Consider the following 19,253-nt stretch of genomic DNA (forward strand, 5'->3'; position numbering starts at 1 on the left):
CAAACCATAGCAGATGGTCCCCGTAAGCCTCTTGATATGAGCTTTTAGCTATTGATCAAGTGTGTCTAGCCTGGTATACAGGCTTGTAGCTCGTGATCGTGAGCATCCAACTGGCGATTGCGATAATGATCGCAACTCTTGCTCGAGACCGTGAGAGTGTATCTCATGATCGAGAGCTTTGTGACCGCGAACAAGCGTCTTGCTCGCGAACGTGTGTGGTCGTGAGCATCTGATGTAATCACAGGTGTCTAGCTCGTGATCAGGACTACAAGACGCTCGAGATCCCCATCACAAGCGTCATGCTTGAGTATGTACCTCACGCTCGCTCGCGGCTACGATAGCGTGTCACTCACACTCGTGAACGATCGCGATCCTGAGAGCGTATTTAAGAGTTGAAGAGACTGGCTTCACTATCCTGGACGCTCGTGACCGTGAGCATGCAATTCACGCACGCTCATGAATGTGAACAAGATAGCGAGCGTCTCGTTCGCAATCACTTGAACATTCTCAAGAGGTGTAGACACTGACGTCATAATCATAGTCACAAGCATTTTGCTCGCAACCGTGAAACTTATTCTCATGAGCGTGGACATGAGCACGCTCATAAGCATGAGTGCCCTTGTAAGCGTGCGTCTCGCTCGTAGCTCGTGATCGCAAGTGTCCTGAAAGATAAAGCGACTAAGAGACACAAACGTGGTCAAAAGCGTTGCTCAAGACCAAGAGTGTAACTCACAAACGTCAGCGTCTCGCTTGTCAGTGTGAGCGCAATCGTACGTTTTGTAAGGTTGAGGAAAGACTAATGTCGCAATCAAGGTCACTATCTCCCTCGCGATTCCGAGCGCTTAACTCACGATCATGAACGTGAGCGCTAACTTGAGCATCTCGTTCACAATCACAAGCGTCTAGCTCGTGATCAAAACCATAAAACGCTCGTGATCAAGACCACGAGCATCGTGAGCTCGCGACCGTGAGCGTATAACTCACAATCTTGAACGTAAGCGTAGACATGCGCAAAAGTTGTGTAAAGACTTTCCCTAGCAGCACTCGTTTCCTTACAACGAGTTCTAACTCAAAGGAAGGTTAACATAGTGCTGCTAGAGAAGAAATACAAAGGCTTAATTCAGAGTTGTCCCCAAAAGGATTTCCCTAACCGGAATTCAGCCGTAGTAATTCCCCAAAGGGGAAACCGAACAGGCGTTCTTCTTCAAGAAGAAGAACGTTGAGATCACAATAACCTACAATCTCGAGATCGTAAGCGATCTCTGTGGCAATCAATGATCGTCACAAGACGCCCTAATGGGTGACTAACATCTGATTGTCGCGAAAGACGACCTGACCGACCAGGAAGACGAGGTGATGAGTCTCGCCCCTGCGATCATTGAACAAAATAAATTCTGAACTCATCATTGGATTGTCGCAAACGACATCCTGACTGACCAGGAAGACGAGCTGATGAGACCCGACCCTGCGATCATTGGACAGAATGAATTTCTGATCATATCATTGGAATGGCACGAACGACATCCTGATTGACCAGGAAGACAAGGAGACGAGTCTTGCCCCTGCGATTGTTAAGGAGAAGGATGATCGAAAAAGCCGTTGGTTGATGATTGTCTTTGATCTCGTAACCCTCAACAGGCGGAAGCTGCATACGCACTGAAACCTTGCCTGTAGGGAGAGAAAAATTGCGTAATGTTGAAGGCAAGAAGACTTGTCGTCAGCCCCAGCCACAGTCACCGACTTCACACCCTATGTCGTCATGAAGCTCTGAGGAAAAAAATAAATAAAGGAATAAAAGTTCATTCCCTCCGAGGGGGAAGAATAACTCAACCGCGAACGGGAAAGGAAACCCCCAAGAGGAGTCGTCAGCGTAAAGGAATCCTCCGATAACTCGAGAACGAACATCAATAACTCGACAATGGACATCGACATCTAAAACCGCCACATTACCCTGTAATGGAGCGTCGTGAAGAAACATGGGTCATTTATCTGTAAAGAAAAGGAGCGTAAAGCAATGGTGGTAAATGGCTAAGCCTTGAAGGGAGAGAGGATACGCCCGCTCTCAACCAGCAAAAAGTAAAAAGTGACGTGGTTCACTGAAGCGTGAGTAGATATAGGTGGCTGGGTAGCCCCAGCCAGCCCCCTACCTACCCACTGCAGTGGTTAGGTACGGTTGCCATTCGCACTTAAAATCTAATGGCTGCCTTCCAGCTACCGTTAGAAGTAATATCCAATAAATAGCGGAAGGTTTTTTAGCATGGGAACAAATGAAAGAGCCACTATTCAGCTTTTTAGACAAAGATAATTATAAAAAAAAAATCAAATGAACTCTTGAAATTTATGTATGTGAAAGGATTTCCTTCAAGTTTCAAAGCAAGTTCAAACCCCTTAATTTTAGGTAAAGATATTGTCGGTTAACTTGGCTTTACATGATTCATCCCATAGGCCAAAGTGCTTCTATTTCCACAGCAGAACTGTAATATTAATGTTGAAGCATATATTCAAGGAGCCAAAACACTTAGTTTCTCCAAACCCCATAATCTTTTATTAATGGAAGGATTTGGAGAATAAATAAATTATTTGATACACCAATAATTTTTCTACATAGAACATGTACAAAACACTATTCCTGGTACATTTGATAATTTATAATAATTTCTTATCAAATGGGTACAAATAAAAATTCATATTCCTGGATTTAATTTTCTTTTTAATTATTCGTCTATTAAGGTTTTATATGTTAACCTTCCTCAAACAAACAATAATTACCATTCCTGGTATCTTTGATAATTCATAATAAATTCTTATTAAATGGGTAAAAATCAAAATTCACTTTCCTGAAGTTAATTTTTTTTAAAAGTTCCCAGTTTAATATGGTTAATCAATTATTTAGTACATCAATAACTTTTCCACAATGAACAAAATATAAAATGTGCTATTTCTGGTATATTTAATAATTCATAATTATTTCTAATTAAATGGGTACAATTCAATTTACTTTCTTGCATTCAATTTTTTTTCAATTTGAAAGCTGAGGCATTAAAGTAATCTAAAACATTTTAGAATAAAATTTTGTTGATGTTATATCATTTTCCATCATTGGGACTTTTAAACTCTAGGATACCAATTCAGAACCTCCAAACAACGGTTACCTATTAAGGGCTAAGATGTAGCTTCCTCCCTTTCACGATTATCTTGAGACAATTCGAGCTGGTGTAACTGTAAAAATGCAAAAACGCAGTCATGAAGAACTTTCACTAATATATGTGTAACACAGAATTACTGTACTGTGCTTCATATTCTCTAATGAAAATATCAGCATATAAGCATATTTCTAATTTTGGGCAGTTTTAAAATACACTTTCTGATTTTGTGATATTTTAAATACTTTCTGATTTTGGGGAGATTTAAAAGACAATTTCTGTCATCTACACACCTTTAAAAATGCTTGAGAAGCATAATCTATCTTGGAGAAGAAACTCATCTAAGAAACAGTTACAAAGTACACGAAACTTACCATAATTTCTTAAAATATTGATTGATTTCCTTTCAAGAGGCCATGGATTAATGTTAGCATTCCCATAATCAAAATATTGAGTAACAGTACAAAGTATTTCAGGGGTCTGTATCTGTTTTTATGAGTACTACTTGGTGTAAATTTAACTCTACAAATAGGACAGAATCTCATATTTTACACTACTTTTATTTCCTTTGTTTCATCTCTGATAGTAGACTGATGAAGCAGAAAACCAAATGCCTAATTTAGATTTGCACTACATAAAACAAAAGGGAGGAAAGAAATAAAAATGATTTAAAGAAAAAAAACAGATATGCAACTTACAAATAGAGTTGAGTGAAGGGATAGGTTAAAAATAGCAAGAGGGGTGAACTTTGCTCAGTGCAGAATAAAAGGGTTCCCTGAAGTATGAAATACTGAATGAAATGGAACAAGGATATGGAATATGAAAGGATACTGCAGAATAAGGGTATAAGGAATAAACCAGATTAAAATTAACAGTAAGAATATGACAAATTTGGAAGTAATTTGCATTTTTCCTAACGATACAAACCTGGAGCTATTTATAGGGGATATTTACTTTGGCGAAGCTGAAACCGAGACTTTTAGCGAGGTAACTGTATGTGTTGGTAACTTCCTTAACCTTAATAGGTGGGGCAAGGATACAACTTTAAAAGTAGATTTTAAATATCTATTACGAGAAAAATACAACGACCGTAGAAGCAACGGGAAGATAGCTTATCAGTAAGGGATCAGGACGAACAAGACAGTGCATCATGGGAACAATATGCAAGTGTTGCCAATACTAATACATTATGCCATATCATATCATTAAGACATTAATTAATCTGCTGATATGCAACACCTGGAAATAATGCTTGAAATCACATTATACAATAAATGGTACATATAGAATAATGACAATAATAATGAATAATGGTACGTGTTAAATGTATCTTTTTGTGTACCTACAACCCCCTCCCCCTACTGCTCGTAGTGTAATCGCAAGCGGACTTCTTTTCTATAAGTCTTTGGGAACGACATGGGTTCACTGGAGGAATAGTGACTAAGGATTCTCTTTCTAGGTTTTGGCAAGGGGCCACAGGGTCAGGGAGAGAGGAGTCACTGATAGTGGGTGGCACTGGGCGAAAATGGCAATTACACCACCACTAGGGAGAAGAATTTGATAGTCCCTTGACTTTCCATGGCCCACGACAGCGCCAACTTTGTCCCAACGATGAGAGGTCGGGTTTCGAATCCGAACTTGCTGTCAAACACTCGACTTGGGCAGGGGGTGGGGATGATGGTCATACTGGGTGAAGATCATATCTGTTGCAAGGAAATCCTGACGTGGCACAATCTAGTAGACCAGTACAGTTTATACAGGATCTGCTCTTGCTGCATCACGAAGATCCTAGAGTATCCTGTCAGCATCCAAAGCTGAAGACTCATCTAAAAGAGTAACGGTATTCATGGCTATGAAACGGTATTCATGGCTATGAAAGTTTCGGAGATGAGCAGCAGAAGAAGCACCTGAGATCTCATCCTCCTGTGTGGGGTAGCTGACCGGGGCTCGAGATAATGCATCTGGAATGCAGAGCAACTTACCAGCATGCCACACAGCTGTAAAGATGTAAGGCGAGGTCTTCTCCTTGAGGCGGAGACGGGAGTTTTCGATGGTATCTAGCGTATAACTGTTCAGAGTTGGTAGGAGGGGCCGGTAATTCGTCATCAGAGTAAATATCTCCTATATCAACTATAAAAACTTTAACAAAACAAGAGGAAGAGAAATAATATAGAATAGTGTGCCTGAGTGTACCATCAAGCAAGAGAACTCTAACCCAAGATATTGGAAGACCATGGTACAGAGGCTATGGCACTACTCAAGTTTAGAGAACCAAGGTTTGATTTTGGAGTGTCCTTCTCCTAGAAGAGCATGGCGAAGAACCTATCCAAAGGTAATTGTCTCTAATAAGGAAGCAGGGGTATCTCTTTTTACTTCAAGCTTTCGATCTCGGTAAACTCGAGAAGTCTCGGTGGTGATGAAGGTCAGCTACCAAATCTGTTCGGATCAGTCTGTCATCCCGAAGTCTTCGGAGAACGAAGCCAATCCTGACAAACCATGTTGACACTAAGGTAAACACTCTTGTAAAAACCTGCTGGATGATTCAATATACTTCCTTGATAACAGTATTCTGGAATCTAAGAGTAAGAGTCCTAGAGGTCGAATGTAAAGAGGAAGTCCTGTGGTCTAACTGCTTGTTTGACTACCTGCCTTTGCCCTGCCAAACAGAGTTTGATGAACTAACTTGTTCCAAGAGTTGAGGACAAATCTGGAGACTCACATAGGAGGAAGTTTCTGTAGAAGCTCTGAGAGACCTCGGTGAAACACGTTCGGATTGCGTGGAGAGAATCGCCCTCACACCTCCAAAGGTGGGAGGAGGGGAGAAAAGCGTATTCTCTTGTAGTTGGGCTGCGAATTCTGTCCTTCTTGAAAAGAGATGCGAATTCCAAACTCATAGGAGGAGGTCCACCACGGGGCAAAATCTCTTAGATAACATCGATCGATGCCACAGCATCTAGTGTTCCCAGGCAGTCACCCATCCAAGTACTGACTGGACCCAAAGTTACTTGACTTCGCTGATCGGGCAAAAAGCGGTGTTCTCAACGTGGTATGGCCATTGACTGGGCAAACTCAAGACTGTGGGAGGGAGTCATCATCAGAGGGTTGAAAGACAAGGGGGAATAACCCCATGGGGTTATATACCTGATGTAGGTAAGAAGGACCGAGGAGAGGATCAAAGGAATCAGCCCAAGAATTTGTGCCAGAGATCCGATGTCCAGGGGTGAAACACGAAATCATGTCAATGTCATTTACTCGCTTTGATGTTACACCCGGATATTGGTATAATTGCGTTTGATTTTATGCTTCTGGAAGAATTTTTGAAACACCACCTGGACATGATTCTGGTTATCTAGATTTAGTCTACTTTATCTACAATCCATTATAAACAGGTCTGTTGTTGTGTGGTTCTATTTTACTTAGCTTAGAAGTTGAGGTAAAAATATTGAAACTTGTCAACTAGAAGCATGAACAGGATTTTAGAAATGATGGATGCCGGGCAAGAAACAAATACCCAGGGATTTTAGAAATGATGGATGCCGGGCAAGAAACAAATACCCAGGGAAGCATTGTCTACAGTGTTCATGATGGATCTCAGTAGGTGATATGTTATCAGTTAGAAGATGAATTCAGCACTGGAGATGCTGTGACGGGTTCAATAGAGCCTGAACCCCTGGGTTTCCTTAAACACACCAAGTCCATGCCTTTTAATGTTGATACACTGACTTTAAGGTAGGGAACACAATATTTCTTTGTTATATCATATCGTATTGATTTCCCTGTTCTAGCAAATACAGGAGTCCTTGGGAAACCCAAAGCAACCTGTCCCCCATAACATATATGTGATTATAATTTTTTTCTTAAATAAAAAAGCACTATAATCAAATTTCAGCTGCATATTAATCACCAACTAAGTTTCTAACAAACTGAAACTATGTACTTGTCCAAAGCAATTTAACACAAGCTCACAAAAAAACTGAACACCCTATACTGTAATATTCTATATACAGTGCCATTCAGCAACTTAAGATTACTTGATTAATAAAGGAAAATAAATAGGAATCAACATGCAATATCAACAAATGTCAGGCCATATACAGTACTACCTACCAAAAGTTCTTTTGCACCATCAGGGACAGAGTGTTTGTTACACCATTCATTTATCTGAATAGTAGCTTCTTCAGCTGCAATTTTCTCTGGACCAATCCACATTTTGCTTACTTTTGAGTCTCCTGCACTCATTTCATTAAGTCGATAGGAAACAATCTCATCTGGAAAAATTTGTTAGAAATTCATTAGTTTTCATGAACTTTTATCAATCCCTAATTTGGATTGGGTAGGATCTACAAATTTGGGCTATAAGCCTGTATACAATGGCTCGGAAGGTAATTCATCACTAATGCACCACTGGGGGAAAAAAGCCAAATTTGCAATATGAAGTAAACATTGAGGGGTTGGACAACATGATGGAAGAAAGGAATGGAGGCATAGATGAAGGCTACAAAATGAACAACTAGGGAACACAAGGGGGCTGCGAAGACCTGAAGTATGGTGCACCATCTGAGGTGCAGTGAAGACACTAACCCCCAACAGGAATTCATGACTTTGGTAACAATTGCAAAACATGGCACAAAATGTATATTTCGGTTTGCTATTTGTATTTACTGATGACTAAATTCAAACTCTTCACCATTCACTATCAATTTCATGAAAACTACATAAAATAACAAATTTGGAGATAACTTGTATTTTTCATAGCATACAAACCTGGAGCTATCTATAGGGGTATTACTTTTCGGCAAAGCTGAAAGACTAGTCAAGACAATTTCAGTGAGGGATAAGTACCCCATCTGCTACTTAGTGGGGGGGGGGGGTTAGACCGGCTACTCCACTCACTCACACCAGTCGGCTGAGTAACCACTTATGCTTTCTGACAGGACTTCTAGGGGAACCAGGTGGCAGGCTAATTTGTATAAATAGCTCCAGGTTTGTAAGCTAGGAAAAATACAAATTATCTTGAAATTTGTTATTTGTTCCAATGCAAATACAAACACTTCGCTATTTATAGGGGTGACTTACTCTTAAGAAGGAGGAAGTCGTACCAACTGCCCTTGGCTATGACCTGGGGTTCTCTCTATTTCAAAATGAGATCAAAGTAGTAGGAACCCTGATAGCGGCCTGCAGAAGCTTGTGTGAGAGTGACAAGTGGCTTGTCTTTACGTAGGAACTCGAGTACAAGCCTAGAGTTCTAAGACTTACCCAATACCCTCCCTCAAGAGGTATTAAGGACATAAAGTAGTATGTAATATACTCAGGATGCACAGGGGAAATGAGTCTTACCAGCAGAGAGGTGAGGTCAGCTATGCTGTTTTCTCCAGGGGGAAGAAGGTAAAAGGAATAAAGGAGCCAGACATTCTTTCTCATTCACCCCAGACTAACCTGAGCCCTTAACCCTTTGCTACTTGTCCATCAAGGGGCTTGAGGCGTTTAGACTACTTGTGCAGCCACCACAGGACCAATGGAAGAGGTTTCCATGTTCCTGTGGGTTACGTCTTGCACGTAGTGGGCGGTGAAAGTCGTCCGATGCTTCCACACGCCCGCTTGCATTTCCTGCTCCATAGAAAAGATTTTCTTGAACGCCAGGGATGGTGCAAAGCCCGACGTCATAAGCTCTGGCTTGACTGGTCGGAGGAGGGTCTGGATTGAGAGCATTCTCAATAACTTTCCAGATCTAAGAGGAAATCGTATTTCTCATGACACTCCTCTTGACCTTCCCCCTGCTAACGAAAAGCAGCTTGCACACGGGAGCAAGCTGCTGCTGTTCTTTGTAACACCTCAGACTCCTTACTGGACATAATAACAGTTGGTCTGGATCTTCGATTACAGAACGAACCCTCTCTATCCAGAATGGGCTGAACCTGGAGTCCAGCACACCCAGATTTTGAGTCTCAGTAACGAACTCAGGGACGTAGCTGAGGATTACTTCTCCCCATCGTGAGTAGCCCCATCATAATAGGACAACAGGGGATAAGGTATCAACTTCCTCGCTTGTGTCTACGAGAGCATGTAACTCACGCTCATGAGCGTCCTCGCTTGTGTCTACGAGTGTGTAACTCACGCTCGTGCGCATCTCGCTCGCGATCCTGAGAGCTTATTCAAGAGTTAGAGAGACTGGATTTAGAATCGATGCTCGTGACCGTGTAAATCACGCTCATGAACGTGAACTTGAACTTTCTCAAGAGATGTAGACGCTGATGTCATAATCAACGTCACGAGCATCTTGCTTACGACTGTGAAACTCACTCTCATAAACGTGAATGCGAGATCGTGATTTGATCGCAAGTGTCCTCGAAGATAAAGTGACTAGAGACACAAATGTGGTCACAAGTGTCGCTCCTGAGCGAGAGTATAACTCATGATCGTAAGCGTTTCACTCGAGAGCGTGAGCGCGACCGTGAGTGTCAAGCTCGTCAGTGTGAGCCATTGCAAGCATCTCGCTTGTCAGCGTGAGCGTCCCGCTCATGAACGTGAACGCGATTGTGCGTTCTTAAACGTTCAGGAAAGGGTAATGTCGTCATCAAGGTTACTGCTAGCTCACAAGTATGAGTGTGTAACTCATGATCGTGAGCGTGAGCGCTATCTTGAGCGTCTGGTTCACTATCACAAGCGTCTAGTTCGTGATCGAGACCACAAGTGTATAACTCCCAATCTTGAACGTGAGCGTAAACAGGCGCAAAAGTTGTGTCAAGACTCTCCCTCGGAAGGGGAAATCTTACACTTGAAGACAAACCTCCGAGCAGCACTCTTTTTCCTTACGAGTTTTATTTCAAAGGAAGTTTAACATTAAGTGTTGCTAGAGAAAAATGCCAAGGCTTAATTCTGAGTTGTCCCCGAAGGGATTTTCCTTACGGGAATCCTGCCGGAGTAATCCCCCCGAAGGAGAAACCGAACAGGTGTTCTTTTTCAAGAAGACGAATGCCGAGATCACTATCACCTACGATCTTGTGATCGTAGCAATCTCTGTGGCAATCAATGATCGTCACAAAAGACACTCTAATGGGTGTCTAACATCTGATTGTTACAAACGACAACCTGACCGACCAGGAAGGCGAGGTGACGAGTCTCGCTCCTTGCGATCGTTGAACAGAATAAATTCTGAACTCATCATTGGATTGTCGCTAACGACATCCTGAACGACTAGGAAGATAAGCTGATGAGACTTACCCCTGCCATCATTAAACAGAATAAAATTCTGATCACATCACTAGAATATCGCGAACAACATCCTGATCGACCAGGAAGACAAGGTGACGAGTCTTGCCCCTGCAATCCTAGAGGAGAAGGAAGATCCATCGATTCGGCGATTGTCAAACAAGCCGTAGATTGACATTGCCTTTGATCTTGCAATCCTCAACAGGCAGAAGCTGCATACGCACTGAAACATTGCCTGTAGGAGAGAGAGAAAATTGCGGAATGTTGGGAGACGATGAGATTGGCAGAAGGCGAGAAGACTCGTCGGCAGCAGAAGTCGAAGGAAGGCTAACGGGGAGTAAAACTGGCTGACAGCTAAGATGTAAGCTGCAGCCACAGTCACCGACTTCACACCCGATGTCATCATGAAGCACTGAGGAAAAAATTAATAGAGGATTAAAAGGTCCTCCCCTCTGAGGGGAAAGAATAAACCAACCGCAAATGGGAAAGGAAACTACCAAGAGGAGACGTCAGCGCTGAGGAATCCTCCAATAACTCGCAGAACGAACATAGACATCTGAAATCACCATATCTGTAATGAAGCGTCATGTAGAAACACAAGTCATATCAGTAAAAAAAAAGAATGAGTGTAAAGCAATAGCGGTAAATGGCTAAGCCTTGAAGGGAGAAAAAGGAGACGTCCTCTCTCTCCTCCAGCCAAAAGTAAAAAGTGACGTGGTTCACTGAACCATGAGTAGATATAGGTGACTGGGTAGACCCCAGCCAACTCCCCACCTACCAACTGTAGTGGTTAGATAGGGTTGCCACCTTGCACTTAAAATCTAATGGATGCCTTCCAGCAGTGCTAAAAGTAATACTGTACCCAGTAAATAATGGAGGGTTTGTTAGTATGGGAACAATTACCTAGTTTGATTGGTGATTTTGTGAGCATTAAAGACGGTAAAATTTATCACAGATTTTTTCATATTATCATTACTATCATCATTAGTATTATGCAGTAATTATGTTTCAACAAGTTTCCAGTTTCTTATGGATGTTAGGGTTGTCCCTATAATAAACAAAACCTTAGACCTACCAGTCACATAACTACCATGTAAATACCTCAGAACTGAGGATGTCAAAGCCACAAACTTTTTTTAAACAAGAACCAATTAGATTTAATAAATAAACAAATAATAAGCATCTTCGTTTGTACATATCTTTACAGTTCTATAGCTCAACATCAAATGGTTAGAGGTTTGAGCATCAGATACGGTGGCAGACAAATGTGAGGTATAGTGTGAAAAGGGCCTAATAGGTAACAAATTCTTAAAACATATCTCCTTTTTGGGAACATACATAACATCAGGAAGCATGTTTCTGACCTTAACCAGGATGAATACTTCACTGACACTTCGTTGCCAAACCATACTCAAAAAAATGGAAGAGATGCAGAAATTTTTATCAAATGGGTGGATATTTAAAATGCCAGTGAGTCAGAATCTACCAATGAGTCAGATTTGACTTTTACAGAGATGGCCCAAATAAATTTGGGAGATAAAATAGTTATAAAATTTAAGTTATAAAAAACAAATTACATGTATACTAAATTTAAGCACAAAAAATGAGATCTAAATCTGAAATAAATAGAAATTTAGATTTTATCTGTCAAAACTGTACTTCTTAAACTGCAGTCCCTAACAAAGAAAACAAAGAGTGGAAAGCAATAGACACATTCGACAAGAATCAACTGAAATTTCTTACCTTCTTTACCAGGACACTTCCTCACTACACTAGCTTTAAAATCAGTATTAAGCGGTGAGCTTAGGAATGTATCCAAGGATAAGATTCCGAAGAGAAAAGCAAGGGATCACAAAGCCGAAGCGACACATCCACTCACTTTGCGACTGAAGATAAAGTGGCTTGACTCAGTCAGACAAGTGGTTGGGTGGATCCCTTCACACATCTACCATTACCTAAATACCTTGTTAACTAAATCGATTTAACAGCAGAGACAAAATTAAGGTTTGTATTTACGTAAGAACAACTACTAATATGAATATTGGACATGTATATGCACAAAAACACAATTCCACAAAAGGCATTCAGACTAGAAGTCAGCTCACCTTGAACAAGAACATGCCACAGCTCGATGTTGTTAAGACACACTCCATACAGGTAACTGTTTTCTCTGGAAAAAAAGTGCTGCTTTTCATCGGTTCCTTGAAGCCTTCCATTATTGGAGTACAACTCAACAATCTTTCCTTCTAAGCTGGTCTCTGAAATTTTGTCCTCCTCCCATATATCCAACTTATTTTTCCGTTTCTTTTCTTTAATTTCTATGTTTTTGTCAAGATCTTCAACAATGTCGAGGGAACTGAGGCGTTCTTCTTTCTGTTTTAACTGACCAGGTTCCTTTGCATTGCCTACTGCCATTGCTGCTGCAGTTTCCAGAATATCAAGAGGCGCAGGAGTGGCATGAAGTTTCGTGCCCAGTAAAGTGGGTTCATATCTTGATTTTGGCTTAGGAAGATGAGATGGTTTTTTGCCATGCCATCCACATATAGCTTTAAGACTAACAATATAGCCTTCCACTTCCTTATGTTCAATTGGCTTAACAATGAAAAGACATGGTCGAGAATTTTCCTCATCTTTAAGACCCGTGTCAAAGATAGACTTAATATTATCACAGGTTAGTTTTTTTTCAAATTCAATGAATATATCACCTCCATGGGGAGGAGAGCGCCACCTTGCAATGCCTTTATTTTTCATCAACTTCACTATGTAAGCTGGTACAGTCTTTCCTACATTCACCTCCAGTGCATAAACACTATCTAAAGAGACCTGTGCAAGACTCTGCAACCCTGGTGCTGGAATGTTATGAGGTTTACTTCCTTTCCAACCACATGTTGCATACAGACTTACATTGCAATTTCCAATTATTTTGTGCAAAACCGGAACAACATAAAAGTTGAACGATTTTGCTTTGTCAATTTCGTAACTTTCATCCATTGGACACAAGTTAACATATATATTTTTCTTGAAGAAAAACATATATACTTCACCTTCCTTTGCGGCACATCGCCACATAGCTATACCACAGCCTTTCATCACCTTCAAAATACGACCAGTAACATGTTTCCCAGCATAAGGTTTTTCAAGGCTACTTGCAACATCTTCCAAAGAAACAGGAACAAATCCTTTATTATCTGTCAACTTAATATCAGATAGCTTGGTTGAAATGTCTTTAGATTCATTTCCCATATTCTTTGTCTTATTACTTATCAAGTAGTCCTTCTTTTGCTTTACTGTTACTTCGGGCTTGCTTTTTACTTGCTCATCTAAAGCTTCCATTGCTTGCAATGGAGACTGAAATTCAGGAAGAACTACATGACCTGGTCTTTTACCCATCCAAACAGCTGTGGCTTGCATACTCACCTGAAATGCAACAACTTTAACTGGAGGGATTTCATATGCAAGCAAACTACACGGAACTTCATCCTCAATAATACTAACATCAAGGCTATCAGAGATTTCCAAACGATTACCATCTATCCACAAAACAGAGAAGTCAAAGAGTACATGTGTACTACCTTTTCCTCCACCGCCACATCGAATGACACCGTATCTATCTTGTAAATGAACAAAACGTCCAAATCTATGTTCCATGACAGGAGAATCAGACTTGACCAATTCCAAAGCTGCCTTGAAATTCCCATCCTCACAAGATAAGTCACCAGAAGACTTACAGTCTTTTGTGTTATTTGAATTATCTTCACTGTTCCCTGCTGCTGAATCTTCTTTGACAGGTAAATCTTGTGGGCTTTTACAAGAAGGCTTTCTGGTTTCTAAGGGTTTTTTCCCCATCCAAACTAAAGTTGCATACATTGTAACAGGGTAATCTTTGATTACCTGGCACTTGGTAGATCGACCGTATAGGTTAACCTGACGGCTCTTGTCCAATTGACGTACCATCTGATGGACATCAGGAACAGACCCATCTACATAAAAATCTGTACGTAAGAAGAAAACATAAGAGGGCTCAATTGTAATGCTCTTTGTTTCCAATATGCCATATTGAGGAGTAGCTTTAACAATCATACCGGTCATGTGAATTCCCACCTTGTCTTCATCTGACTTGCCAGAAGAATCGGCACCTTCAAGACCAGGAAAATCTTCTGGAGCAACATTGCGACCCTCTAGAAGTATTCTAAATAATAAGTCAGCTGATACCAAATGCTGGTACTGATACTCCCACAGTGCTAAAGCAGCATACATAAGTCCACTGGCTTCATTTACAGGATACACTAATAGTATCCACATGCCAGACTCAAGGTCTTTCTTTACTTCAAGCAAACTACATTTAGTATGTAGTTTGTAACCCTTCATATATACTGCTTTTCGCTTAAATGTGATATCTATAGTGGTATCCCCTACCACAGCTTCAGCATAACCATAGCAATATGATATTTGTACTACTCTGCCCAAAACTAATGTGTATCTCTTATCACTAGCAGTGTTAAGAGCTTTAGGCACTGAGCCACTGATGATTCCATTATCATAGCGATTTTTAATAGCTTCCATAGTTTTGGGCGGAATACCATGCCATACACAGACTGCTCTCCACATAACATAGGTATCAAAAACAAGGATAGGCTCCTGTAGGGGCACTATCCATGTTGTTAATTGGATATTTTTGTCATGAAAGAATTTGTCTAAACCCTTCCCATCTTTATATATCTCCCCATTAACATAAAAATTTTTCACACTGAAAACTATAACATCTAAGTAACTGTTGATAAGGCCATACTCATGGTTAGCCATTAACAATGAACCTTTGACAATTGCAGCCTCTTTTTGTGTTGTGACAAGTAATGGCGCACCAAAAGTTTTCGTTCCATTCCCAATGGCTTTAGCCTTTTGAGGAACAGAAAACGATGATGCCTGTGAATAATTCCCTGGCATAGTTAAGCGACGCTGTATGATCCCCCCAGTGGAGCTCAGAGAGCTCCAGTCACCAATCTTGATGATCTGGAATCTGCTTAATTGCTGCCTATATTCATATGGCATTTCACCAACCCAAGCAAATTTGGCTACCCATGTGGATGAACCATAATTATCTATTTGCCAAGTGGGCAAGTGGGGTTCAGGTCCTTCATAATTCTTATTTGTAAGAAACTCTGGGCTAACAATGAAAGAATGTATATTGGGAGCATGATGCTCCAGCTCCACCAAAGCATCTCTATTCAGAAATTGCCCATAAAAAGACACATCACTGATGTGTGCCAGGACATTGTTTCTGGAATCACCAAATACAAAATTGTCTCCAAACACACTCATGAATTGCCCGGTGTAATATGTAAGAGGCATATACACAACATTACGTTTTTCAAGCTGCTGTTCAACAGCTTTTGGCATAGCCCCGACCCATGCAAAACGTGCAAACCAAAGAATTTTTCCTTGTAATTTATAAGGCCATGGCGTTGCTTCAGTGGATCTATACTTCACAACATAAGAATGAACAACTGGAGCCATATCCCAGTCACTGCTGGCAACCATTACATCTAAACTATGTAATTCTGTTTGAGTTGCTTTCTTTCCATCAATATACAATTTCTCAAAACCAACAATGGCAGCATTTCTTTGGTCTAAAAAGAAAATTTTGTCCTTCCAAAATGCTCTTACTTTCCCCGTAAAATAGTAAAGTTTCTCCTCCCCCAAGTGTGTACTGTTTGAATAAGCCATTACGTCTTTTAGAGAAACTTTGAAAATTATCAACCATCAAACAGATTAGTAAAACAAGGATTTCAAATCTGCTCCAATGAGAATACCATCTCTATGTCCCAAGAAAAGATGCTATATGCTGTCAAGGACCTCCATCAGGGCATCACAAACCTAAAAAAAAGGAAAATATGTTAATACTCATGCATTCTTTTCTTTTCAGGAAAAAAAAAAGTCTCCAATAATATCACAATTTCTAAATGTACTTTATATTTTTTTTGAATATGCAAACCTGAGGCTTATAATAGGAGTAAATTTCAGCTAGACTGGAATTCGGCTAAGAGAAATTTAACAAGGTGTTTCGGTGGTTACTAGCGGGAGGTAGGTGGGAGCCTCTCCTTGCCAGCACATTGAGGCATCCCTTTGACCTTCATCTAAAGCTTGCGGGGTGGTTCAGACAGTACTCAGGTTTGTATAGTTAGGAAAAATACAAATTTTTCTAAAACGTGATTTGTTCCTAAACGAATAGAAACCCTCGTCCTATAAAAACACTCATCATGAGGTGGGAGGAAGCTACTATATCCAAATTACCATGATTAAAATCAAGGTATGTCAAAGCAATGGACCATAAATGGTACATGGTGTTGATTCCAGCCACTTTTAATTTGAGATAAAGACCCAAGAGGTTAGGCTAGGTTTTGGTCTATGAAGAGATGGACATGGAGGAACCTCATATCCTTATAAGGATATCAAATAATGGATTCTACATAGAAAACATCCATCCCCAGGTAAAGGATGTTGGGGACGATACTTCTATACCATTATAGAATAGTACTCGGCGTGGAAGCTTACCTGCATTAACGTCCGATCCAGCAATCAACGGGACAGCCGTTATCTTAGACGAGATGCTTATTGTCCCATAACAAGATAGGTACCCTACACAACCTGTTGAGCAGCTACCACAGGTCCCAGTGAAAACATGTCTTAAGACCTGTGAGTAGTTTTCCATACATAGTGAGCTGTAAAGAGTGTCTGATGTTTCTGCAGCCTTTAATATTTGTGCCACTGACAGATTCTTCCTAAAGTAACCGTTGAGCTAATTCCTCTGACCTAATGGGCTTGTACTGGAACTGAATGATTAGGATTCTCTGTTTGAGGATACGCCCTTTTGATGGTTTCATGAAGCCAGTGTTCTTTGAAATCTTTTTAATCCTTCCCACACTAAACAGATTTTTAATCTGTGACATGAAGAATTGGGTTCTCTTCAGGTAGCATCATAATTTCTTTATACAACATAGAAGAAAATCAGATTCATGGATAATTTGTATTTTTCCTAACTATACAATCTTAGCTATTTAATAGGGGGTATTACTTTCGGAGTAGCTGAAATGAGGAGCCATTAATTCTTAACGAGGGTTAACTACCCACACCGCTAGTTAGTGGGGGGTAGGGAAGGTAGCTTGCTACTGCTCCCCCTCACACACCCTGTGATTGAGTTCACTTTGCTTGGAGGTAGGACTTCAAGGGGGATAGGGCTGGCGGGCAAGTTTGGTTAAATAGCCAAGGTTAGTATATCTACAAATTTGTCATTTGTTCCGTAACTGGAATACAAACCACGCTATTTAATAGGGGTGACTCACCCATTAGGAAGGGTGGACGTCCCAGTCAATCTGGCTTTTTAGCTTTACCCGGGGGCTCCTTATCTGAGTGTGCTAGCACTCAAGGAATAAGGAGTCCCTGCGCCTCGCTAAAACCTTGCTACGAAAAGTTTGCGGCCTACGCAAGCTGTGTGTAAAGGTATGTAGAAATGTGACTCGTCCTAGAAAGTTATTCAAAGTTCTTTAGATGGAAAACTGTGCACTAGGACTTTCCCATTACCACCTCGTCAGGGTATGAGGATGCAACAGTATTACTGTAATCTTAATACTAGGTACACAAGGGAGCATGGTGTACCTGCAGTGGTTTGAGGTCAGCTATGCAGAGAACCCAGGATACTGCTTTCCCCAAGAGAGGGGAGAATGAAGAAAAGAATAAGGACCAGTCAAATCTTTTCATTCATGCAGACTAAAACCAGGTAACAACGCCCTCAACCTTCTACTACATGTCCAATAAGGAGCTTGAGGTTTTAAACCAGCTGTTGTGCAGCCACCATGGGCCGATAGAAAACGTATAGTCTCTCCAAGTAGTTTCTTTTGAAGGCCAGAGACGTAGCTATGCCCCTGACATCATGTGCTCTTGGGCGACGTGACGGAGGAGGGTCTGGATTCAGTGCAAGGTCAATGACCCTGCGAATCCATGCTGATATGGTGTTCTTGGTGACCCTCCTCTTGGTCCTTCCTGTGCTGACGAATAGTGCAGGCACACGAGGACGGGCTGCGGCTGTTCTCTTGAGATACATCATCAAACTCCTCATTGGGCATAGTAAGAGATGGTCTGGGTCATCCGTTACAATACGGACACTAGAAATCCGGAAGGAGTTGAATCGAGGATCTGCTACCCCCCGGGTTCTGAGTCTTAGCAATAAACTAAGGGACGAAGCTGAACGTTACCTCTCCCCATCCCCTTGAATGGGCGAAGTCGTATGAGAGACCATGAAGTTCACTGACTCGCTTGGCCGAAGCCGACGCTAGCAGGAACACCATCTTCCAAGTCAGGTGGCGATCTGTTGCCTGGCGTAATGGTTCATAGGGAGGTCTCTTAAGAGACCTGAGAACTCAACCACGTTCCATGGGGGAGGTGTCACTTCTGACTGGGGGCAGGTAAGTTCATAACTCCGTATGAATACAGAAAGTTCTAGCGAAGCTATGGCTTTGTGGAAGATGTTGGCATGTGGTTGTTTGAGTAGATTTGTGTCGTGGAGGGAGTTCTCTTGGAGGCTACGTTTGGAGTTTCAGAAGGTCCGAGAACCATTCTGCGTGATGCCATAGCGGAGCTATGAGGGTCATTAAAAGATTGGCCGATGTTCTGGTCTTATTGAGTACCCTCCTCATCAGACAGAACGGGGGAAAGGCGTAAACGTCAATGTTGTCCCACCGTTGTTGGAAAGCATCTTGCCAGAGAGCCTTGGGGTCTGGGACAGTAAAGCGGGAGCCTGAAGTTAAAGGCCGTTGCGAGGAAGTACAGTCGGAGAACTCCACAAAGTCAGTAATTTGTTGACTACTAGGTGATCCAAAGACCACTCGGTACTCACTATCTGAGATG

At 41.3% G+C, this 19,253-nt stretch overlaps 1 protein-coding gene and 1 pseudogene across 2 annotated transcripts in view; both read right to left on the reverse strand.

Annotated features, from left to right (window-relative positions):
- Nucleotides 1-2,689: 2,689 nt before the first annotated feature.
- The window catches only part of LOC137616348 (uncharacterized), a 42,575-nt gene continuing 26,011 nt past the window's right edge, over nt 2,690-19,253 (reverse strand). For both annotated transcript variants that reach the window (XM_068346006.1, XM_068346007.1), the window contains exons 2-4: nt 12,458-16,226; nt 7,251-7,411; nt 2,690-3,219 (exon numbers count right to left, since the gene is read on the reverse strand). In XM_068346006.1, the coding sequence (XP_068202107.1) occupies nt 3,163-3,219; nt 7,251-7,411; nt 12,458-16,076 (3,837 nt within the window). In that variant the 5' untranslated portion in view covers nt 16,077-16,226 and the 3' untranslated portion in view covers nt 2,690-3,162. The remainder of the gene's footprint in view (nt 3,220-7,250; nt 7,412-12,457; nt 16,227-19,253) is intronic.
- Nucleotides 6,085-6,203, reverse strand: LOC137616801 (5S ribosomal RNA; annotated as a pseudogene).

This window comes from Palaemon carinicauda, chromosome 22, assembly GCF_036898095.1.
Source record: "Palaemon carinicauda isolate YSFRI2023 chromosome 22, ASM3689809v2, whole genome shotgun sequence".
Lineage (NCBI taxonomy): Eukaryota > Metazoa > Arthropoda > Malacostraca > Decapoda > Palaemonidae > Palaemon > Palaemon carinicauda.